The sequence below is a fragment of the Ascidiella aspersa genome, chromosome 4, assembly GCF_963924565.1.
Source record: "Ascidiella aspersa chromosome 4, kaAscAspe10.2, whole genome shotgun sequence".
Taxonomy (NCBI): Eukaryota; Metazoa; Chordata; class Ascidiacea; order Phlebobranchia; family Ascidiidae; genus Ascidiella; species Ascidiella aspersa.
The window spans coordinates 2,763,533-2,789,867 of NC_139450.1; the positions used below are offsets into that span (position 1 = coordinate 2,763,533).

Sequence of the window (26,335 nt, forward strand, 5' to 3'; positions counted from 1 at the left end):
ATTTTATTAATTGTATTGCTATATATGTGCAATAAAAAACTTTTAAAGCAAAAATGTATTTTATAAATCGTTTTGTAGTCTTATGGAAGGCAATGTTGTACAACATTAAGTTGTTTTGAAATGACCTAATTCGCTGTTAAGTCATGTGAAAAATAACTTGAACCCAAGTCAAGTATTTTGCAAAAAATAACAAGTCAAGTCCCAGTCTAAGTCGTCAGTTGCTTCAAGTAATAATTAGAGCGGTTAACTTTAAGTCAAGTAATTGGGTTAACAAAAAAATTTGCAGTTAGTATTTCGACACGTCGTCGTATGTCCTCGGTACCATAGTCAAACGCAAAACAAGCTGCTGAGTGCTGATCTATACTAAAAGTACACATTAAAATAAAACCTTTTAAAAGTTAAAAAACACTCAGTTAGATTGCAACCAGGGCTGATATATATAACTTAATTAGCTACTTTATTGCAACCAAACTTGCAAATTTGTGCAAGGTGAGAGAGTATACAGGAAATTACGAAGAGAGTGAACTTTTAGAAGTGAAATAAGTACACATATGAAGGGACTAAAAAAAAATGTCACTTATACATTCGTTAAAACTTAATTAACACAGCGATGAAATGGGCGCTAGAATAAATTACAAAATGCACGATTTGAAATTGCACTATAAATAACTAGTTCAGAGGTAATAGGGAATAAATCCAGTGTCATATTATACAGGGTATAAGGTGCAAAAAACAGAAATGTAGCTCGCCGTAATAAAGCTCTGTGGGGTTGAAGGGTATCACCAAAAATACACTACATTTTTTTTATAGAGAGGGGACACTCGAATTTTTAAGGGAAACTATTCTTTGAAGTTCTGCTAGTAGGGTTAGTAATTGCATGAAAACGATCACATGTGTTATATGAAATGCTATATTTTTAGAAAGAGAGAAATCGAAATGCTTAGCAAAGACAGTTGTTTTTAGTTTTACGATTTTAAAGTTCTAACTAGTAAGGTAGAACTTTTTTAATTGCATACAAGCGATGACATATGTTAGGTGAAATGCTATATTTTTAGAAAAAGATAAATTGAAATGCTTAGGTAAGATATTGGTTCCTAGTTTTAGGACTTTGAAGGTACGACTAGCAAGGTTAGTAATTGCACAAAAGCGATCACATTAAAAACGCCCTATTTTCAGGGCTAAAAAATTACTAAGAACAGTTGTCTCTAGTTTTAAGATTTCAAAGATACGACTAGTAAGATTATTTGCATATAGGCAATTTCATAACAAATGTTATATTTTCACAAAGTTAAAAAAATAATTTAAATACTAAGGTAAAAAAAAAAGATTGCTACTACTTGTGATATTGCTAATTGCTTATAGGCGATGACACTTGATATGGTAGGTAGCTAATAACTACATAAACTACTGCTAATATCTACTATATAACTTGTCACTTGGCAATAGTTTCGCGGACCGATTTGATTTGGTGAAGAACGCTTGACTTACTAGTGCCACCTAGCGCCTGATACTGCTCCACGGAATTTTCGAAGTCCCAAACGTGCTCAACGTCCGTACCGAACTTGTCACTGAATAAAAAAATATTTTTTTCTGATCAACAGCATTAATACACTGAATTAAATAATAGGGTACTTGTAATGAACAGCATTAGAAATTTCTACTTCTAATTAGGGATGACCGACACGTAACATCCTGTTCCGATAACGACACCCGATAATTCGGACAAATATATCGCAATCCGGTACAACATGACGCAAAAACTATGCACAAAAAGGTCATATAGAATAAAAAATAACGTTTTAAGGCATTTTCCAGGTTAAGGATTACAATTTGCTTAGAAGAAGAAATATTTTTGACGCCTGTAATTCTCAAAAAAACAGAACGCTGCGTTTGGCCGTGATATATCGCTTAAATACTCGTATATTTGGCATTGGATCAACACCGAAACAAACCCTGGTGTAAGACGAGTGGCGATACTACCACGTGACAGGAGGTACCAGATACATATCCGACATCCCGACTTCTAATACTACATAGCCTGTTTTGTTGCTTTGTTGTTTTATTTTGTGTGGTTTTAACATTATTTGTTTGTTGTTAGTTTAATTAGTAAAACTTTCAAACATAAGAGCATATTCAGATTAATAAAAAAAAAATTATTTTTTATTTTATTTTTTTCAAGGATTTTTTATTAATGTTTGCAAAATAAACTTTTTATCTGTCTTATGATATTACTAGAACATGAAACGGATAAGCTATTGGAAAGTGAAATTTCAATGTTCCATTTAGGGTGCAAGATACTGTTTATAGGACGTTTGTTTTAGCTTGTCTCAGAAAAGTGTTAGTTAATTTCCAAAAAGCGCTTTCAAATAAAATTCACAATTAAAACCAGATTCTTAAAATAAATTGAAAAAGCTTTACCAGATAGTCTTGAGGTCCTTCAAGGAGACTTTGTTTAGTTGGCACTTGTCGGTTTCTGCTTTTTTCACAACAAGCCCGGAGATAGAGTGAGCTTCGCGGAATGGAACCTGCAAACAAAAATACTTGCTCATTTGAACCAATATTACAAATAAGGTCACTTACATCAAACCGGAAATATTGGGTTCACAGCATGACAAATAGTCGTATTTTTTTGCTGGAATCGCTGATGATCCAACATCACAAACCAGAACTTAATATCGATTCAACCTCGGCAGCTTAATATATTTTTAATAATACCTAGCGGTACGCACTGACCCATACATCGCCTTTTTTCGCTGCTACTTTTTGTCCTATTTTCCTTTTTTTTTAGGTTTTATCGCTTTTATCTTCACTTCATTTTTACACTGATGATGGCATGAGTTATTGCTGACACGTCTGTAAATTGCGAAATGTCGATTTAATCGAATATTATGGCTTTGATATTTTCTTTAAAAATGCTTCATTATTCTTATCGCCTTTACTCGCGCTTGCGCTTTAGTACATGCATTTTAATTACTTTGATTTCTCTTTTAAAAAAATTTTCTATACTTCAAGACATTAAAAAAATTGTGTGCATGTATCATCAAATGAATGACTTTAAATAATGTAATCACATTCTAACGATGGAATACTTTTATGCCGAGTCACTGTCGAAACTATTTGTAAAGGGCTAGGCGATTAGTTTAACAAACATTTAATTTGCTACAAAAGAGGGTGTGCTATTTGTTGTTCGAAACTTAAATATCGATGGCACTCTTGTCTTGAGATTCTTTGGTTTGATTAAGAAAGGGCGTCTCGTTATAATGCTTAGCGTTCATGCTGTGTCAGTGTCACCAAAGAAAAGTTTTGAATTAGTATTTTGCAATCTGTTATCAGCTTATCACAGCTTTGGAAAAATGTCTAGACGATTAAAAAGGTTGTATTTAGTTCTTATTACTTAAGTTGCATATGTTCATATTTTTTAAAGCTTGACTTTGGTTGCTGATTCTCAAAACACTGCATATGTATTACCGAAATTACCAAAAAAATGTCAATCAAAAAGCTGTATTAATTCTTTAACACCTATACAAATCTTTAACCAAACAAAAAACAACGAAAGATTAGCACACCGGCTGCCAAATAATAGTAAAAAAACATTGCCAAGAATAGAAGAACAACGAAATGCACCAGTTAAAAATTTAATATCACAATCCCACCCCTTTTCTGACGAGGTAGTAAGCAACATCTGTAGCAAGCATGTTGTAGTTCAGGGCGCCCTTCATTCGATCGGCATCAATGCTGAGCGTAGAAACCACGCCACTGCTAATCTGCAACATGTTACAGCTTGATAATAGAAGAGTTGAAGTGTTGGTAACGAATTGCAAATCCAAAAAGGTAGATCGACATCTTTTTGATTAAGATGTTTCAGTACGAGCTCTTATTAATCTCTATCGAAACGTCTTAATCAAGATAATGTCAATTTACTCTACCTTTTTTGCTTTGCCATTAGTTATCAAGCTACATTACAGACCCGTGCATATAGTGTACTAAAGTTTTAATAATACAAGAATAAAAATACCTTGACTAGGGATGTCCGATACTTGACATTTTATTCCGATACCCGATATTTTGGACAAAAATTATCGCTATTGGATACCAATGACGTCATTACTATTGGATACCAATGACGTCATTACTAGGATACCAATGACGTCATTACTAGGATACCAATGACGTCATTACTAGGATACCAATGACGTCATTACTAGGATACCAATTACGTCATTACTAGGATATCAATGACGTCATTACTAGGATACCAATGACGTCATTACTAGGATACCAATGACGTCATTACGTCATTACTAGGATACCAAAGACGTCATTACGTCATTACTTGGATACCAATGACGTCATTACTATTGGATACCAATGACGTCATTACTAGGTTCAAATAATCATGGTTCACAAATTTGAAATATTTAAAGCTTTTTTTTAGCTAATTATATAGTGGACCAAAATTTGCTTCCGCATTAGAAAGTTTCTTCCTGGTGCCAACCTGCTATTCTTTATTTACCTTTTAGTAGAATGTCAACGTGTTTTCCGCAAGTCATGGCGGAAATTACAACATTAGTTTAAGATTGGACTGATACAGTTAACAACAAAGTATATTGAACGGGTTCCGATACAACCAATTGGCATCTGGTATCAGCGCCAATATAATTATATCAGAACTTCCTAAACCTGAGTACCGTTTTTTTGAATGACTTGTTACAATTACGTGGTTTTATTGAATATTTTTTGGTAAATCGCCTTTAAACCTTAAAGTTTTACACGTAACGCGGCAGGCTTGCCACAAATTTTGTGTTGGTAGTTTGCTATGCGAAATATTGTTCGCAATGGCGAGAATTTACCTAGTAATTTTTGTAATGTCCAGGGCTTAAATTGTAAACGGCAATAAAATAATAAAATGGGGTTGCTTTTCGTTCAAAACAGCTTTACATGGACTTTGACTACAGGCAATTAAAAACTTGTTAATAAACCTAAAAAACGGAATAAAATATAGCTTGTAATTGTTACCTTTAAAACTGCACTTATGGTGTCAGCGACTTCAAACAGAGCAATCTTATCTTCTTGCAAATCCTTGTTGTAAGTACTGGGAAGTCCTTTAACAGTCACCATGAAGCCTGTGCACTGGACAACAAAGGCACGGGTAATTTAAAAAACTCGATGGGTGTACAATTAATGCCATTTAAACGCATTTTCAAGGTTTCAGCGCAACATCTTTGATATTTTTTTGGTAATTTAGCGGAGCACATCCTATCCATTTGAGTTTTAATGGTAATTAATTTTAGACAGTCTTTAAACAGTTGGATTGATTTTAATATTAATATAATCATCTTATCGTTATTGTTTTGTTTATTTGAGCCAATGTAACATGCTTATCTCGAGAAAACAATTTTTTTTAACAATAAATAAAATGACTAATTACATTGAAAAGGGTTCGTAAGTATTCTACCAACAGTTATCGCTAATTATAGCAATAAGCTAATTTTGTTTAACAACAATTAAAACCACCGAATAAAGAAAAATATGACTAGGTATTAATTCAATGGAACACTTGTTTGCAGAAGTGGTAAATATTTTACTAAACAGTGGTAATGAGGCCTCCTTTGTAATAAACTAACAAACTATGAATCGTCAAGTAGAATTACAAACCCACTTTTCCGAGAATGGTGCCAGATTTCCCCCTGATCAATTCCAGGCTGTCTGGGTTCTTTTTCTGCGGCATAAGGCTGCTCCCAGTGCTGTAGGCGTCAGACAGCTGAACAAACCCAAACTCCTTGGTACTGTAGATGATCAGGTCTTCTGCAAGTCGGCTAAGCAGGCAAGCAACTTGGGAAGCCCAGAACAGAAATTCAACTGAAAAATAAATTAGGCTGTTGCATAAAGGGCCAGATAACTGTAAGGCACGGGTTCTTAAACTGGGGTCCATGGACCCATTGGGGGTCCGTGAACTAGTTTTAGGGGATCCATAAATGTCAAATCGAAATATCATTGTACATTTGGGAATAAAAGTACATTTTAGAAAAACACTTGAAATGAAAATAAGACGGTTTTGCATTGAATGCATTAAGACTTCATTCCACTTTTGCATTTTTGGACTGAAATCAGCAGATTTATGAAGTCTGTTTGTATATTGTGACGTAAATTTATGACGTCATTTTTATTTTTTCCTTACCATGGTCAACGCGAGGCAAAAAAAATTTATGGGTCAGCGGTAAAAAAGTTTACGAACCCCTGCTGTAAAGCCTGACGTATATATAAAAAAGTTGAATATAAAATTTAGTGTCAAAATAAACTTGATTATATCAGTAAACAAAGAAAAGCACCAAAAACTATATAGCAAGCTAATAAATCTTGTTAATTTTAAACAATACAAAGTTCTCGCCCCTTTCTGAGCCTGCATAGCTCAGTTGGTAGAGCGACGGACCCGACTTGACCGGAGGTCGTGAGTTCGAACCTCACTGCTAGCTGTTTTTCTAGCCTGCTTTGCTTGCATCATTGATCGACAGATCGACTGCAATGTCTTTCGGTGTAGTAAGTTTAAACATTCATCAAAATTTAATTTTGAACTGCATCTCCCAACATTTCAATTGATTTTATCTTGATTTACAAAACATGTTGTGGGTCAGACTGGCCCTCTAGCCGTAGTTTTGTGACCTCTACGTCCTCTACACTAAACTTAAGTAAACCTTACCTACAAAATCTCTTCCCCCAGTTGCATCCAAACTGTTTAAACTGACAGAAGCAAAGTCGAGTTTTTCTGCCATGAACTGTCGGTCCACATTAAAGGGGTTACCGGCTAGAGCCCCACTACCGAGGGGTAAAACGTTGACTCGTCCCCGAACTTGATTCAAGGACTCGCGGCAGCGTGAGAGTGAAACTGCATAGCTCATTAACCAATGGCTCCACCTAGAAAAACATTCAGGTTTTTTTGTAGATTTAAATTGCTGCAGGATAGTGGAATTATAATAAAAGTGATATGTGGGGTGTTTTAAAAAGAAACAAACCGCGAAATTCCATGAATGTGGATACCAACAATAGCAAAAAATTTAGTCTAAAATCTTTGACTATGTTTTACATTAAAAATACTTTTTTACATTAAATATTTTAAACAGTAACTGTTGCCTCTTTAAAAAAAAAGTGCAACTGTGAAAAGACCAAATGCATTTTGTAAGCAGTTAAAGGTCAAACAACCATGCTAAAGAAAAGTCAAATATAAAAAGACTGATTTAAACATCTGTCTTTGTTTTTTTTTCTGGGTCAACATTTGTCAAGTTATACCAATACACAGCTGAACAACAAATATTTAAGATTGTTTTTGTTTATAATAATTATCTCCGCTTATTATGTTTAAATTCTATTGGCTAAAACTTTACCTGATTGGTTGAGCTCTTTGCATGTGAGTATAGCCTGGAAACAAAACATCAATTTCGCTTTCCGCCCGATCGACGATGCAGCCGATTAGTTGTGTCAAGTCGGTTGTGATGTCATCGATGTTACTTCGAAGCCAGATCCTCGTGTCCGTGGCAACCTGAAGAGTAAAAACATATACCCTGAAATTCAATTAACCTACCAACTATCTAATCAATCAAACAACTAATAATAATAAACCAACCAACTAACCTACTGATCAATCAATCAAAAAACAAACCAATAAATTCTTTAAAAAAATAAATATATAAAAAAAAATTGAGACAACCTGCAAACAACCAATCAACTTACCAAACAATTAGACAACGAAACAATCAACCTATCAATCAAAAACAAACCAATAAATTATTAGTCAAACAAGCAAACAACCAATCAAATTACTGCACTAAACCAGCCAACTAACCAACCATCCAATCACACTACCAAGCCAACTTATATCAACCTACTTATTTATCAATTAAAACAAAAAACAAACCAATAAATTATTAGTCAAACAAGCAAACAACCAATCAATCAAATTACTGCACTAAACCAGCCAACTAACCAACCAACCAATCACACTACCAAGCCAACTTATATCAACCTACTTATTTATCAATTAAAACAAAAAACAAACCAATAAATGTATTAGTCAAACTAATAAACATCCAATAAAGCAACAATCTAATAAACCAACTAACCAACCATCAAATCAAACCAACTAATAATAATCCTAAAATATTCCAATTATTATAGCACCAAACAACCAACCAATCCCTGATACTTGTAAGATTACGCTGAACGTTTAGTCTTTCATATTGTATTTTAATTTAACTAATATATTTTAAAACTGTTCACCTGATCATTTCTGCTTCTGCCTGTGTGGAGTTTGCCGGCTACTTTCTTGCCGATGATTTCAGACAATCGCCGCTCGTTTGCCGTGTGAATGTCTTCGTCACTTGCTTGAATCTCAAACTTGCCCGATGACCATTCCCCATATACTTCATCAAGGCCTGAAATATAACACCAAATGGAGAGTTGGGCAAACTTTCTCTTATCAGTTTAGTATATACTGTTTACATGTCTCAATCATAACCGGTAACCAAGAGTTCAAGGAATAACCAAGAATGCTCCCTAAGTAGCTAATCTACTGTTAAAATATATATTGCATAACTATTCAACTTGAAAAAGGCAATTTTCCAATGGTTTTAAACTATTTACTAGCAGAATTTGGGTACATCTGGCAGAATTTGTGTACATAATCGTCTCTACACATTAATAGAAATACAGAAGACTAAGGATTAGTTCCTGGCCAGAACTTGTCATAATGTCATGAGTATAGATATATTATAATATCGGACCAAAACCAATACAAGAAGTAGTATCAGTACTCTTCCGATACTAGGGTGGCATCGATGCTAATCTGATACCATAGTATTACAGAAATTTCAACTTGAAAGGTAAATTTATAAAAAAATAAATGTAGTAGGTTATTAAATAGATGTAATTAAACTTTTTCTTTCAAGCAAATTGTTTGCTCAAAACCTTGAAAAAGTTACCTTTGGCTGTTACTATTTCACAATTTTTTTTATTTTACTTGTGAAGCATAGTTATAACAACATTTGGTATCAGATTGAATCGCAATATGTTTTGTCAAAACATAGGATATCAAACAGTATCAGAATTAAATGTTGAGTTTTGTCCACAAACAAAAAGTTACCTTTCAACATTAACGCTTCTTCGTCAGTATTAATAAGGCCGCACTTTGTCAATGCCTGGGCGTACACTTTGCTGCCCTCTATGTCTGCTTTCCACATGCGCTTATCGTAGCTGATCGAAGCATTGAAAGATTCCATCAAGGCATCAGTTATGCCACTGAACCTGCCTCCCCAAAGTTTTGTGTGCTGAAAAGACAAAGCGTTTTTAGTATTTGCTAAAATTTGGTTTCAAATCAAAATAAAACTCTTCACTATTTTTTTAATTTATAAAGACTGTACATTTCAGTACCTGAGCAGCGCTATTCAAATAGATTCTATTTTTATAATTGACCTTGTATAAATTTAATTTGCTGTTAGTAAGAAAATGCAAGATTTTTAGGTTGTCAAAAAAGAAAAAAAATGATAAAACTGAAGTCTTATCTAGCTCTGCATTTTAATTTATTGAAAATATGCTAATGAATTTAAAATGATAGAGTCAGATTGGTTTCATGCAAATGATAATTCAAAAAACTAGCTGGGCAGAGGGCTATCACCAACTGTTAAAAACAGATTTAAAAAAAATACGATAAAAATATAAATACAAGTAGTTTTTTACAATTTTCAAATTTTAAACTCCATGTATATAATGCCACTTAATTGCAAACTAGAAAAATGTTCTTTTCAAAAATTTTAAGATTTGTTTGAGGTATAAAGTATTAACTAGAGTAAACCATTTCATAAGTAAATTAACAGTGAATTTTGGAGACTTGATTGTGTAAAATTTTAATTGTCCAGCATGAAATTTTGTAGAATCGATAAAGAGGAAAAAATAATGAATTAAATATCTTAAATATGCATTACTGTACTTGTTGACACAAGTAAATTAAACAGTGGACACAACTTATAGGCTAGAAAGCACCAGTTTAAATATATACATAAACAGTTAAACACATACCTGTTCTGAGGACATTGTAAAAAGCACTTGAAATGACAAGAGTTTGATTTTAAAACACAGTAAGCTAAGAAATAAAAATAAAATAGTGAATTCTTTTCATGTGGCAGTAAATTAGTATTTTACCAAATATTTATTGAAAGCGATAGATAATTATCTTTCGAATAAGGTCATGGTGGTGTCTGATTGGATATTAAAAGATTTACTAAAAACTACAAAAGAAGTCATTTTAGGCTTTGAGACAAAATAAAGGGCGAAAATATTTGAAGGTCACACTATTTTTTTGTCAAATGTAAACTTTACAAATATGCATTTTACATGATCATATGCCAGTGGTTCTCAAACTTTTTTGAGCGCGACCCAAATCTGAGTTTTATGAGCACAAACAAATGCAACGTGGCTTGTTTGGTGACTAAAAGCTTACACAGTCTTATAGTTACTGTAGTTGGCTATCGCTATACTGCAGCTGGCTGCCATCAAAACATCAGAAAACCACTTATGGTGCAATAATCCAAGCTACAGAGTTGAAGCCACGTGAAAAGCTTATGATGCAATAATTCAGTCATGATTAGGGTGAAAATATTTGAAAAATGAAATACAAAAGTTTGGTTGCGCAGGATTGAATCACTATAGAGCGATCCATTTTTAACCCTGCGCGACCCATACTTTGAGAACCACTGTCATATGCATTCATTAATTTCCAACAAACAAAAAATAGTTTTATTTAAGTATTTTGCATGGTTGTTTATGTTTATTTGGTGGCCCTGCCCCAGCAGATTATCAATATATTTTTTTACAACTTTTGCACACTTAAGCAGATTAGAAAAACAACATGCTGTTTTTAAGTATGTTCAAAATTATATTCCAATGCATCGGGAGATGCCTTTTACTGGCATTATTTTTTAGTTTCTCTTGGCTTTTAAAACGCACGCAGTACAAATCAGTAAATTACGTTTGTAAAAACATGACCACAAAAAATGCTACGAAGTTAGCCAAGAAGGGGAAATTATATTCCAAGGCCATTCAAGGGCACTGATTAGCATGTTTTTAAAAAAAATTAACACCGTTTACCATAACGTTACCCATCACACTCATAATAACAGTACATTGAAAGGTAAAACAATATCGATACACATTCATTGCCGCATGGTTCGCTAGAAATCACTTTATGACATTAATTTATTATGCTAAACAATAAACTAATAAAATAGGCCTAGCCTCTTCTTTCAGAAAATAGAATACAACTTTGTGGAGACTGTTCAATCGGAACTAAAATCAATTTAAAACCCTTTACTTTGCAATGACTTTTAATTGCTACATTGCACATATAAACCTTGCCTAAATTTATAATCGTGGTCAAAATGGGGTCCTAGTGGCGTTGCAATAGCAAAACACCTCCTTCCAGACTGCTTTAGGGCGATTTTGAATATAAAGCCTAAGCTCATGCAGATTTAGGCAGATAAAATTTAGACGTTTCAAATACTTCTTGATTTAGTTTCAAGTTTTAACAACTGCTCTACGTCTAACTACAACACATTGTGCTCCAATGCTTAGATTTAGATTTTGTTTTACCTTTTAAAGCCATTATGGTAAACACCAATAAACTTTTTCCATATATTTTTTTAATTGGAGTACACGGCAAATGAAATAATTAACAGCGTGACACGAAATAAATATAAAACTACATGGTACAAAGTGCGTGCGGCAATTGCAGTTTTGAAACAGAAGTAAATTATATACTGTAAGTTCAGCGCACAAAAGCTTGAACAGTAAAGCAATAGCTGTCAGTTCAGTACGGAAATAATTTTCAATTTTACACAAAAAAATGTCAATTCAGCACATAAAATGTCAGTTCAAGGCAGAAAACATCTTCAGTAAATAAATAACTTTGAGTTCAGCACAAAAATCACTTTCAATTTCGCACAAAGACGAAAAAAGCCAGTTTAGCACTGTTTTATTACAGACAGACCTGACAGTTTACTACAGAAAAAATATTAGTTGAGCACAAACAAAAAAGTTAGTTCAGAGGAAAAAACTAGTTTCGCATAGAAAAATAGTCAGTTAAGCACAGAAAAAAAATGGTAGTTTAGAGCACAAAAAATGCTATTTCCGACGTAATAAATACGTACAAAAATAGATGTAAGTTGAGTATTTTTAGCACACAAAGAAATGTTAGTTCAGTAATTAAAAAGAATGCCTGTTCAGTTCACAAAAAATGCAACTTCAGTAAAGAAATAGCTGTCAGTTAGGCAAAAATAAAATCATTTTAAGCTTAGCACAGAAAACTGCTCAATTAGTACAGAATAAGCTGTTCGTAGCTGTCAGTTCAGCACACAAAACGCCCATGTCAGTACAGAAATAGCATAACTTGCATATGAGAAGGAATGTCGTCAAAAGTACAGTGTCAAAAAAAAAACAACAGTAAATTCATCAACAAATTATTTACACCTTTACTAACCAAACATTAAAAAACGTAGATTAGGGATGCAACGCAGAACAGTTTTCATTATTGATTTTTGTGAAGTTTTTAGGTTGCAACAAACTTATTTAAGAATAAAAGTAAAAGGTTACCTAATAGTTAACAATTTAAATAAAGCAATACAAATTTATCCTAAACCGACAAAAATAAGAAAATGAACACATTTTTGAAAGTTTAAAAATTATTGTGGCACGGGCGTGCGTTTTGAACGGAATTAAACATTCATATTGAAATGAAAAAGAATTGGTGGCGACCGCGATTATACGATAAATGATTTCTAAAAAATCAAAGTGATGTAAAGAGAGAATGGAATGCTTCATTCGATTAAGAACGTATAAACAAAGAGAAAATAAATACACTAAACAGAAAAGAAGATACGATATTTATAGATATATGAACGATACACGAAGGGCAAGTGTCATGGTTATACGAAAAAATGCGGCAAAACCACCACAGTCATAGGAGTAACGCAATGCCGCTTGCTTTTTAAACGATAAGACCAGATTATGATAAAAAGTAAAACTTTATCTCGTCGTTACAACACGGAAAAGGCCGCATTATGATGAGTAACTAAAAAAGTGCTTCCACAAAAACTTTCCACAATATAAACGATTGAAGTACCTGGTGAAAATAAAATTACAAATGTTGTCATTCCATTAGAAATAAAGCAAGGTTTGTTATGCCCAAGAAAAGTGCATTGAAAACGAATGGCTGACGTTAAGACGGTTAAGTTCCTGCTATTCATTTCTAATTTATGCTGATTCGAAGCTATTCTGAGCCCTGCGCTTGTTTTCAAGCCTTCAATAAGTTTGAGGTTTTGGCTTATTTATAAAAGCCATTTCCTTATATTAGAAGTTCTGGGTTATTTCTGTACGAATATTTCTAAGTATACATTGATTTATCCCCGAGGCATTTTACGTTGTCGAGTTACATAACGATGCACACAGCACTTTTGCTTGCGGAAAACGCTGTATTTTCGTGCCAGGTTTAACCCTTGCTAAATATTTTGAACCGCTTTAATTTACCCAAACAAGTTGGTGAATCCGCCTATTACAAAGCCACGAAACATTTTTTCAACCAGCGTTTTTTAACCCTCTAAAAATCGTTTTCGAGTCGACTTTAGCTGCAGGTTGAAACTTAACTACTGCTGTATTTTCGTGCCCAGGGTTAAAATTTTTAAACGTCGATACACTGCTCCATGTTACGCAAAAACAAGTTTGTGGATCCGCTTATTACAACGCCCTGCAACATTTTCTTGACCAGCGGTTCTTAAAACCCCAAAAAAATCGATTTCGAGTGAATTTTTGCTAATAATAATTGTAACCTAACTACTGCTGCATATTTCGAGAAAAGTAGGTTCTGGCAAGGCAAGTCTGGCTGGCGAAGTGGCTAGCCTTGGTTCGTGCGCATGCGCGGGCCTGCTCCCCCGTAAGAGAGGGGTCGCACACCTTGGCGTGAAATATGTGGATCAGATCGGACTGCTTGGATCGGAAGACCTCAACTCCGGCTCGAAGAAAGCTAACAAAGAGCCGAATATCTTCTTCCCCCCATCCCTCAATGCTAAGATCAAACCCTCCCGCTTTAAGGAAGTCGGATTTATAGAAACTAGCGATTCCGAAGCCGAAATCACGCCAGAAGCCGAAATCTTCGGACAAACGCAAGGGCTCTTGTTTTATAAGCTCACGGATCCTTGTGCGCCCATGCGCGGCGTCAACGGCCGGATTGGCGGCCCGGAACATCGCGGCCTCGTCGGCGCTCCTGGCCAGACCCCCCTGAAAACACAGGCGGTCCGGGTCGTACTGGCTGTAGGGGATCGGGTACCACGCTCGCTTGTTCCTCTGAGTGTTGCGACGACATTGTTCAGCTAGCTTCGGGGTCACCACCATGTCTACATCCATGAAGAAGATAATGTCGTCCCCGTTCGCTGCAAGAGAGCCGAGCTGGAGACCTGAAGTTAAGGGGAGGCTGGTTTATTTTCTGGAATTTAGATAAGAGGTGGCAAAAACGATATTTCGAAGGCTATATTTAAACGCATTATATTAGGCAAAGATATTATAATTAAATATATTTCAATATAATATAATTGGAAGAGAGCCGAGCTGGAAACCTGGAATTCAAATAAGTTATTTTTAGACACAGGTTTCTACACTAAATGGTGTGTTATTATTCCCTTGGTTCGCATTGTATAAAATAAATTTGGCTGCTGTTCAAAAAAAAAAAAAAGAAAGAAAATAACTACAATGCAGAGTTGTCACTCGTCAGGTTTCATTTTCTGAATGCTATTAAAAACCCCCAAAGTCCTTTGGTCCGCCATAGTAAGCAAGTAAAATTTTCAGGACTTTTACCGGTGTAAGATCCCTTAGGAAGACCGTAAGACCCATGAGAAAGGAATGTATTCTGTCAAATTTTTTTTACTCTGAACTAATAAAGCACGTCTGTGCGAAAGCTTGTCAGCAGTGTAATACAATTTATCTACAAAACGAAACTCATCTCCTCTTAGGCAATGGAGGTTAACTATAGCTGGACTATTGGTGGACTATTGGAAGAATTAAGTACCAATAAAAAACTTAACAAATACTCAAGAAAAACAGATATAAAAAAATCTCACATAGACAACGATAACAAACATAAAAAAGTTACATTTATAATCTCCCAGTAATAAAATATTCTAGAAAAAGCCAAAAAATAAGAAACTTACCTCCTCCCCGTGAAAAAGTCCTCTCGCTGTATGAGATCACGTGGTATCGGATCAACTCTCTCCCGAACGTGTTTTGATAATCCCGGATGAGCGCTGTGGTGGCTCGGTAGATGCCGAGATCATCCGTTGTCTGGCTCTCGAAGATCACGATCACAAGCTGGATGTTGGAGACGGCAGGATGATGGGACCTCTGATCCGAGGTCTTCTTTCCTCCTTGCAAGAGCGGCTCCAAGAAGTTCGTTCTGTACTCTGACATAAAACGCTCTAGAGTACTGTATCTTCCCTGAAGAGGGATTACAAATATGATGCGGTCGTTGTTAGGAGGAGAGTCCTCTTCTTCTGTGTCCACGAGGAGCGGATTTAAGTCCTCCGGATTGCTCCAGCGCCTCGCACGCTGTACGTTAAAGAATCCTCCACCATCTGAATCCCGGAGCGCTGATGCTATCCTCTTGTGATCCAAGATGGCGGAGGAATTGTCCTCCATAAGCGTGGCTCCGTAGGAGACTTGCGCCTGGGTAATGCAGAAGCAGTTCCGGCCGCAGTTTTCCCCCAAATGGGCGGTTGCCAGCTGCAGGCCGTGGTGTGACACCTGGAGGTAGCCATGAAGGAACTTCTTCCCTTTGTCCGGGAAGCTGGGACACGCAGCAGTCACGTGATTGGCCTCGATGCGAGCCAGGAAGTCCTTGAGAGCAGCTTGTTCGCGTTTCGTGTGACCTTGAGGGAAGATATATGGGTTTACGTTGCGGTATATTGGTAGGGTTTTGGGTTATACCTTACATGGATTGCATGTTTAAACTTTCCGCCTTAGATAAGGCAAATTGACGAGAAACAAGATTCAAAAGTTAAGTTATTTAATTCCATTGAACTTATAGGGAAGTGTTTTTTTTGGCATAAGTGTGCTATGCTAAGTGCCCGAGCTGATGCGTTTTCTCTTAAATTAAAAGTATTATCAATTGCTCATTTAAAAGTTTTTCCAAGAGCTTATTTTGCGCACGAAAGGTATTTGAGACTTTTTTATGACGTCACGTAACAAAGTCACTTTGTAGCGTTATTCCTGAAATTGTTTATGTCGCTCCCATACAAAAATTCTTGATTCAGCCCTGCTCGGCTCAGCTGATATCGCCCACCGCACAAAAGTTAGCACCCAGTAGCTAAATCTTCGCCGCAAGTGAATTTCGTCCAATTCACAAACGCACGTCACTTCCATCCGCCGCGCAAACACACACGTCGCGCGCACGAACACACACACACACACACACAAGGTCGAAATGCGCAAAATCGTTATCGTTTGGAAGGCGGTTGGTGTATGTAAAACGCGTTGACCGCCCTGAAGGTAATCGAAAATTTGACTGGTTTTCAAACCTCAGAAATGAAATACGTATAAAGTTAATACTAAATTTATACTGGTTTTATTCCTGGGCTTTAAAAACAAGTAATATATTCGATACCGAGTTATGTTTAATTGTTTTCAATCGCCTTACGTTACTGTTCAGTAAGCAAATGCTAAGTTTTGATACACGAATTATAAAAGGCGAAGGTTTCAATAAATAGCTAATTTAAATTTAGTGCATAATTTAAAACGTATTGAAAAAAAAGTAATTAGACTAAATTTCAGACTAAAAAAAAAAGTCATATCAACTTACTCATGAAAATTTTCATTCCGACCCTGGCCCACGTAAACCAAAACATTTTTTAGAGGTCTGTGGTAAAAAAAAAACATTTACATAAAACAATCCCATAAAAGCCAACAGTGGTAAAACACGTTAAACATCACTGCTCTTCTTGCATTTTTTTTATAAATAGACGGATAAAGTAATGCCAGCCTGACCAAGGATAAAGTAATGCCAGCCTGACCAAGGATAAAGTAATGCCAGCCTGACCAAGGATAAAGTAATGCCAGCCTGACCAAGGATAAAGTAATGCCAGCCTGACCAAGGATAAAGTAATGCCAGCCTGACCAAGGATAAAGTAATGCCAGCCTGACCAAGGATAAAGTAATGCCAGCCTGACCAAGGATAAAGTAATGCCAGCCTGACCAAGGATAAAGTAATGCCAGCCTGACCAAGGATAAAGTAATGCCAGCCTGACCAAGGATAAAGTAATGCCAGCCTGACCAAGGATAAAGTAATGCCAGCCTGACCAAGGATAAAGTAATGCCAGCCTGACCAAGGATAAAGTAATGCCAGCCTGACCAAGGATAAAGTAATGCCAGCCTGACCAAGGATAAAGTAATGCCAGCCTGACCAAGGATAAAGTAATGCCAGCCTGACCAAGGATAAAGTAATGCCAGCCTGACCAAGGATAAAGTAATGCCAGCCTGACCAAGGATAAAGTAATGCCAGCCTGACCAAGGATAAAGTAATGCCAGCCTGACCAAGGATAAAGTTATGCCAGCCTGACCAAGGATAAAGTAATGCCAGCCTGACCAAGGATAAAGTAATGCCAGCCTGACCAAGGATAAAGTAATGCCAGCCTGACCAAGGATAAAGTAATGCCAGCCTGACCAAGGATAAAGTAATGCCAGCCTGACCAAGGATAAAGTAATGCCAGCCTGACCAAGGATAAAGTAATGCCAGCCTGACCAAGGATAAAGTAATGCCAGCCTGACCACCGCGGGTCGGATGTAAAATTTTGTCGCACTTTGTGAACTTGATTATCGCTAAACGAAGGAAATATAAACAAATATGCAATAAAAAATGCAATGAGCTTTAACACATTGTCGTACAGTTCACAATTTCATCGAAATTTAGTTTTAAAGTGCGTTCCACAACATTTCACCTGATCATTAAGGAAATATGCAGCGGGCCAAACGGATTGACCCTGGCGGGCCGGATCTGGCCTAGTTTGGCCCCTGGGCTGAGTCAATAAAAAAAATTAAAAAAAAAAAAAAGATTGAGAAACACTGTATCTTCGCGAAAAAAAGATTTAGAAACACTGCATCTTCGCGAAAAAAAATTGGAAACAAATAAGGAATGAGCCTTAATTAATAAGTCCAACTCACCTCTCATAGGGACTCCCATGTCGGGCTGGTGTCTGTAGTATTTGTCCCAGAAGGTCCAGGGCAATTTGGCCGAAAAGCGGGGGTAGTGGGGTTGGGCCGGGCGCCATGGAGCCGATTGGGGCCACTGGTCATACGACCTTGGTTCGTGACCTTGAGCAGCCTCAACGTGGCCCAACACTAGAGGCAGGTCGGAGTCGATAGACTTTGGTGAGAGGTCAGTTGCCTGAAACAATGAGAAATTTGGAATTGAAAAAGACTGATAAAACTTTGAGTGAGGTAACGTCATAACTATTTTTTTGAATTCCCCTAAATCTTTTGAAAACACAATTTTTGTGAGTTTGATCATTATTTTAAACTTTAATATTTTTGTATTTCCATTTTTAGGACTTTTTGCGGTGAATTGTTGAACGGGTACTGCACATTAAGTCTCGATGTCGTTTTAGGTCAAGGGCTATACAACTTAGTGGTAAATAAACTAATGTGATTTGTGCTGTGTTAGCGTTTTCAATATTAGGCTCCGTGGTTCACATTTTAGAAATTCCAATTATTTAATTTTAATTCAAATCATTATTCCATAATACAATTTTTGTTTCTTTCTGCACAGTAGAACACACACATTTAATTTCTGTATATTTTGTAAGTTTATCACAGTGTCACGGCGTAAAAAGAAGCCTATATTTTATAAAACAAACGCAGATCATTGATGAGTTGCATCTAGTGCTGCGTAGTCGGTTAAAAACAACCCGACTCCGACTCCGGCCAATACATAAAGTCGAGTCCGAATCCAGAAAATTGGCCGAATTCGTTAAGGTGTGATTGTGACCATTTATCTTACATATAGCGTGACATTTTAGGAAAACATCACTCTCGCAAATCATTGATTTAGAACCGTGGTTCTCAACTTTTTAGGCTTTGCGGCACTCAAAAAAAAATCTTGAGTATTTCGCGGCACACTTTTAACTTAACTATCGCCCTTAACACATGACATACTTACGTAAATATCTCAATATTATTAATTTGTAATGAATAGTGCGTATTTAAGTCTTAAATTCTTGCATGTAGGCCTATTGCTAATACAAATACTCTATTTTCCGAGATTACAGAAAGTTTCGCGACACACTTGAGAATCTCTTGAGGCACACAGTTTGGGAATCACTGTTTTAGAACGTTGCTATATAGTTGTTAGTGTAAATTTCTAGTTTTCGCAAGCGCGTAAGAAAACGCCTCATCTTGGAAAACCTGCCAGACAGCTTGCAGAAGGCGCATCCAGTGTGTTGTTTTATCTTTTGCCATTAGAAGTCATGCAGTTTGTAATAGTGTAAACAATTACTAAACAAACTGTTTTGAGTCATTTGTTACACCAAAGCAAGCCGATACGAAATTGTGAATAATTTAAGTCAAAAATATAAACCAAATATTTTTAAAAACGTCATGTAATAAGTCAAAAATGAAAAACAAATTAAAATTCAAAAAGGAAAAAAAAATAATTTGAAACTTCCTAAATTAAAATTATACGATTTCAGTTAACACTGTATAGGCTGTTTTTTTTTAATTAAAACGTCAAGTAACTACTTTCGTTTTATGGTAAAGCTGTTTGAGCAAACAAGATAAACGAATCGCTATTTAAACAAGATGCCACTTTGGAAATCAACGTTTGTTTCAAGCGTGTTCCCTTCCGTTGCTTTCTTAAAAATGATTTATAGATTAAAGTTTGGTTCAAAATACTAACTACTTCGCCTTTTTACTATTTCATTCTTGTGGACCAAAAGACAAAATCCACAGCATTTGGGCTATCTTAACATATTGTTCGTGTTATTTTTTTGTTCTTCTGTTACAAATTAGTTTGAGTTGACCAAATCCAATCGTGGCCCTATATTACTATAAGTATAATATACGTTTTATCAGTTTTTCAAATCTTGAATCACGTAAAACAAAATGGTGTACTAGAAATAGGAAAAAAATGTTGTTTCTTTTACTCAGTCTTAGATGAATATAAAGATTATCATTTTCCTTGGCGAAAATAATTGACTATCACCATCTGAATATGAAAAATGAAAAAAAGAAAATGGTTAATTCACCTTCTGAATATCGAGCAGAGTCCGCATAGCGTCGATGTCGTATCTGTACTTGGCCGATCGCTTCAGAATGCTTTGTATACGGGTGGTGAGTACGTGCTTGTGGACAGTCTGCAGTAGCGGACCGGACTTGACCGAATGGTAGGTTGCCATTCTGCTGATGTCAACTTTGCGCAGCTGCTCCATTACGATGTCAGCTACCAAGTTTTTCTGCAAAAAATGGGCAAAATATGAGCGAAAATTGCCTATTAATTTAAGTTCTTGAGTTTGGTTCTTTAAAATTGGCGAAAAAATGCGACCTGTTTTTATTTCAAGTTGGTTTTGAAAAAACTAATTCTTCATAGTAAAAGGAAACCTAAAAATTTTTTACAAGATATAAATAATATCGATTATGTTGCAGCAGGGGTTTGTGCAATGAAATCCCCCCCCCCCCCCCAAAAAAAAGAAAAAACAATACAAAAACAGTACAGTTTAACTCAGATCGGTTTTTAAATAAGGTATTAAAAATAAAGACGTATTTTAAATAGAAATTCAGTGCCTATATGAGCAAAAATGGCCCATTAATTAAAGTTGGGAAGTTTGGTTATATAAGATTGACGAAAAAGCGGACGTATTTTATTTTGGGTTCGTTTCACAATAAAGTTAACACATTCGTTCGTTGTCTTCCTTTATAGTGGAAAGAAACCTTAAAAATTCAACCAAAATATAAACAATATCGAATTGGTTTCAGCAATAGTTTGAAATATGTAAAAATATGAAAATAAACTATATATTAACACAGTTAGTCAAGAAGAGGTGATAAAATTTGAGACGCAACTAAATTGACATCCTTAATATAAAAGGATACTCAGATGACGTTTAGACTTTTTCGTTAAAAGTTGGTGATTTTCTAGATATTTTTCACCTAAATTGGTAATAAAATTAGCCCAAAAAAACGTAATTTTGAAGTCCAGATATTAACATGGATGATGAAAAATTCGCACATTGTTGGATCAACTATTTTTTTTTGCCGAAAACATCACAATTATTGCGCTGTTTCATATCTAGGTAAGCTTTTGGTTACAATACATTTAACTCTACCTTTAAGGAATCAACAACAACAATAGGATGGCGATTCATGTTGTCCAATAACTAGCTGGTGATTCACTATTTATATACATAACAAATAACATTGCTGACTTAGTTTGTGATTCAGGCGTTCAAAAGAAAACTCAATGCGGCTATTACCTATATTCGTGGTACACAAAAAATCTGTAAGGAGGTAAAATATGGCGATCGTTTTATTTTAAAATCGAAATGATAAATATTTTATTAAATTTACACCTTTATTACCAAGACAATAACCAGACGTTTAGGCAATGTCTTGAAAATAGAATGTCTGTGATTCACCATGTGCAAACCAGTGTTGTAATAACTTAAGTCCCTGTTTTGGAATGACTTGACTTGCTTTAAGTCTTTTAGACAAATGACTTGCGTGGAAATGAAGTGGTATTCATTAAAGATTTTTTTTTTAAATTGATTCATTTATCTTAATTTTTGCTCATAAAACAATATGCTGGCTGTAAGTAGCTTTATTGATTATAATCAGGACCAGTTTAGTGATTTTAATAGTTTTTCGTTTAATTTTTTATGACGTATTTGACTTGGAATTGACTTGCTCTAATTACGACTTGATTGGGACTTGTTGTTTAGTCGAACGACTTGACTTGGACTTAAGTTTATTTTATAAATGACTTGACTTAGACTTAAGTTATTTTGTAAATGACCTAACTGGGACTTCAGTTATTTTAAAATGACTTGTTTACAACACTGGTACAAACCAATAACTTGTTATGGTGTTTCTATGCGTCCTTATGTTTGTATTACAATAACATTACAATCTGCAATGTTATTCCATACGTTTCACCAGAAAAAAACAACAGATTTCGATAGTGCTGTTCCGAAAAAAACCTTCCTAATCGGTTGACGGCTAATATTAAGCACACATTAAATTACGAGGAAATTAGTTAATCACTTCTTATTGAATGCCGCGAATGAAAAGCTAACGACTCGCGTAGCAGCCTACGTTACCCTGTATTGTTTGTTTTATACCAAGAAAATCGGCCCACAACATCCTAAACAAGCATCATGAAACGCATAACAACGTACATATATAGTCTACTATAGGGCTTACCAAACAGTAGGTCGTGTGTTTAAGGTGAACAGCGACGCATTTTCAAATGTTGTGGTTATCTATTAGATCGAGTCATTGCTTGCATTTCGAAATAAAAATTGTACAATAAAGAAACAATGCGTTGTGTTGCTGATCATATCCAACAAACTGTACGGGCTCAATTTTCGCAATATTGTTTCTTTGCTAATGTACAGTTGTGATTTGTTTTCAGTGACTTAAGTCCTTCGAATTAATTGAACTCAAGTTAATTTCAAATCACTAGTCCAGTTTTTTAAGGCAAAATGACTTAAATGGGACTCAAGTCATTCATTTCTAGAAATGATTAGTACCTTTAATTTTAAGTTTAAGTTTTAATTAAAAAGATTTTCGTGGAAAATGGCGTATTTATTTAAACTTTTATCATAAAATACATGCTTTCTTTTTGTTTTGCTTATGGTTTTAGCTGTGGAACACAACTTGGAATAGATAGGCTCTGCAATCACTTGTACTGGGACTTGACTTGTAATTTACATAATATGATTTGACATGGACTTAAGTCATTTCAAATAACTTGCCCACAACGCTATATTAAAATTATATTTGTCAAAATGGGTCGCAACTTTAAAAAGGAAAAAGGTTGAAAGGCACTTGTCTACAAAAAAGGTTGGAAAGCACTGGACTATATAACGTCCCTTGCACGCATATTAAAATAAATGAAAAAAACAGAAACAAAATACGTACATTGTCGTACTGCTGGTAAAACAGCTCCTTTCCTTCCCAGGCGACCGGTATTAGTACGTTCTTGATCTGTTTCCATACGCAGCGTCCGATTTCTATGTCCTCGTGAGGTGAGAACATGTGTCGGATGCAGTAGCTCAGTCTGGGACGAAGCAGCTTGAGAAGTCCTCGGCTGAAAATCATGCCCGGCCCGCCCATCAGATACGTCATACCTTTAATAAAACACACCGTAAGTCTGCATAATATTGAAGGGGATCTACAGTTCCGCATCAAGTCAATGAAAGATACATACACATACATACACATACATACAACTGTGATCTAGCCCTGGAGTTGTTTCTACTTATAGGATGCAAATTATGGTGCCAATGTCATACCTTGATGGAAATATGGAATTTTGTTTTACATACGAGCTTAATAACCTATTAATCACAAAAAAACTTACTAATAAATGGCATGGACACTATTTAAACGAATGCTTATCTAGTCAAGCATCCAAAGTATTTGGAATTTATCCTTGAATGTATGTAAGCTAAGATTTCTGTTGTTTATTTGTGCTTGTGCACTACATCATACGATAAACTAAGGTTTCTGTAGATTACTTTTTTGAGGTGTCAAGTTATGACGCAACTATGTGACGCCATTTCTATAAATTTACAATTAAAAAAAATATTCTACATTCATTCCCACTGCATAGTATTATTACAGGCAAATATTTACCCTTTTTAAAGTGGGAATCGCAGGGTATTTCATCGACAAAAAGGCCAAATTTAAATAGTAATTAAACATTGGTCATTGAGTGCTTAAAATTAAATAAAAATCATGTATTATTTGCTGAAAACATTAGCAAAATAATTACCATGTTCCATTCCATCATCGCCGTCCATGCCGAAACCAGGAGAACCGAAAAAAATCGGCAAACTGCTGTTGATTTTGTTGAGCACGGTGCTAAGGTGGTCGTAATCTATGTAAGCGTCGTCGTCCACTCGCAAGAACCATTCGTAATCGTTGATGTGCTCGTCGAACATGTGCTTCACCAGCATAAAACATTTCTTCTGGGGTGGGTAGGCCGTGTCGTCCACTGATGACAATCTGTTTTGAGAAAAAGCAAACTTATCATGATGAACTCTGGAACAAATAAATGTCTATTGTTACTTAGATTGTTTACAATTTACATGGACATCTACTTTTTCCGGATATTTATACCTTGTTGAGCAAGGATTAAGTAGGAAGGATGTTTTATAGAATAAGAACACACTGTGATTTTCATATAACAACATATTATTATGTCTTTCATAACAAAATATAAGTTTTAGTTATTTCACTTTGGTGTGCTATATTTAAGATTGAAATTACATTTTTAAGGTGAAGCTTTAATAAAAAACTTTTTGTAAAACTTTCACATCACTTTTTATTTTTATTTTTTCACATATATTTATTTTTTGAGACAAATTTCCTTTTTTAAATATTTTTATATATTTTTGTAATTTTCATTACACACAAATTAGTTTCTAAACCTGAAAATGACATATGGTGGTATCTACATATATTTTACATCACTGCGTATTTTACTCACGTCACTATGTTAGCATCCAGGCCTCGAGGAATGGTTAAAAGCGACGGACTTGCATCAGCAAAAATCTCCACTTTCCAGCCCCCTAGTGGCAGCCAGGTATCAATGGCTTGTTGTACTCTTGTCTCAACATATTTGCCCGCAGACATCATGCCTAAAAATAAACAGTGCAAGAATATTTTCTAAAACAAAACGACTATAATTTCCGTTTACATAAATTATGGATGGATTAATGGCTCTTATAATAAAGCAGTGTTTCCCAAACCAAGGTTCAACCAAAAAATTGGGTCACTGTTTGGTTAGCTTGTCTACTGACTGTGGTAGTTCACATGGTTAGATTTCTTGAGATTAGTTCTGAGAACTTCTGAGCAAATTTCTACATTATTTCTCCATTACATGGCTTGTGTTAATTAAATTTAAATTGAGTTATGCTATTTGTCTTTTGTTTTGTTTGCTTACAAAAAGTTCAGTGAAGATAATTGGGTCTCCAAAAATTATTAATTATTAGTGAACAACATTATTTAACATACCAACATATATATTGGAACGTGGAGGCACAACTGAACGATGACCTTCCACAAAATTCTTGGGTTCCATTCGCAGTCCGGAGTTACTTCTTGTTATGCTTAAACAGTCTCTGTTGATCCAACCGAAAAATTTTGCCTGTCCCTCAAACAAAATCATTCCGCAGGCATAACCAAAAGCAACGTAGAGAACATTCCGCAGCGATTTCGGAAACCGCATGTTTATTATTTTACACCGAACACCTGTATAAAAATATTTGAATAAATATTTTTTGCTCTATGTATTGCATATTCATTACTATTCATCTAGGCCTGTTTACAATATTTTATCTTGAAACTTAATAGATTCTGCTGCCCATTAATTATTAGTGACAATGCAGCCCACTATAACAAAATGTTGAACCATTCCTGGTTTAAACAGTGTTCCCTAAGAGAAATTATGTAAGGAGTAGATAAATTGGTAAAATAAAACAGTTTTTGCACAGTGTACAACAATAGAAACAATTAGAAACAGAAGAATATATAAATTGGTAAAATAAACAATTTTCAGACAGTGTGCCATAAGAAAAACAACCTTTTAGTGCATAGCAAGAAAATTAAACGACAATTTTTGATTTAAATAGACTTTAAATGTAAAGTACTGCAGTAAACCAGGTGGTATAGATAAAAAACAATTCAATAGCAAAATTTAAAAGCCTAATTACTGTCTTTTAAACTAAATAAATAAAATGATTATGATATACAAGATTGTTTTAACAATATATATATTAGGGCATACAAACAAACATACTTTGTGATAAAAAAGTACAAGATATAAACCATAAAAACATTTTTTTTTTCAGTTGAAGCATAAAGTAATCCTATGGTAAACAATTTATTTTCATTTTATTTTTGTAAAAGAAACAAACGAAATAATATTAAACAGAACAAAACAAAGACTAATATAGGTAACAGCCTATTTTTTACAAAGCGGTATTCCTTAACACCAAATGTTAACAAGAAAATTAAAGTTAAATGAAATGGTGGCGAAAGC

The 26,335-nt window shown here is 35.0% G+C and overlaps 2 protein-coding genes across 2 annotated transcripts; both read right to left on the reverse strand.

Moving 5' to 3' along the window:
- Window positions 1-558: 558 nt before the first annotated feature.
- LOC146146645 (argininosuccinate lyase-like) lies at window positions 559-10,118 on the reverse strand. The gene is made up of 10 exons (XM_083387169.1): window positions 10,066-10,118; window positions 9,134-9,317; window positions 8,272-8,426; window positions 7,380-7,534; window positions 6,698-6,912; window positions 5,660-5,859; window positions 5,017-5,130; window positions 3,654-3,764; window positions 2,419-2,525; window positions 559-1,568 (listed from the first exon to the last, which is right to left on the reverse strand). Exons 1-10 carry the CDS (start codon window positions 10,078-10,080, stop codon window positions 1,433-1,435), a joined length of 1,392 nt encoding a protein of 463 aa, XP_083243295.1. The 5' UTR covers window positions 10,081-10,118; the 3' UTR covers window positions 559-1,432.
- A 2,406-nt stretch (window positions 10,119-12,524) lies between these two features.
- Window positions 12,525-25,523, reverse strand: LOC146146646 (chondroitin sulfate synthase 1-like). Its single transcript, XM_083387359.1, has 8 exons — window positions 25,309-25,523; window positions 24,782-24,932; window positions 24,065-24,297; window positions 23,209-23,417; window positions 20,319-20,525; window positions 18,241-18,463; window positions 15,240-15,953; window positions 12,525-14,489 (listed from the first exon to the last, which is right to left on the reverse strand). Exons 1-8 carry the CDS (start codon window positions 25,520-25,522, stop codon window positions 13,870-13,872), a joined length of 2,571 nt encoding a protein of 856 aa, XP_083243485.1. The 5' UTR covers window position 25,523; the 3' UTR covers window positions 12,525-13,869.
- Between the last annotated feature and the right edge of the window lie 812 nt (window positions 25,524-26,335).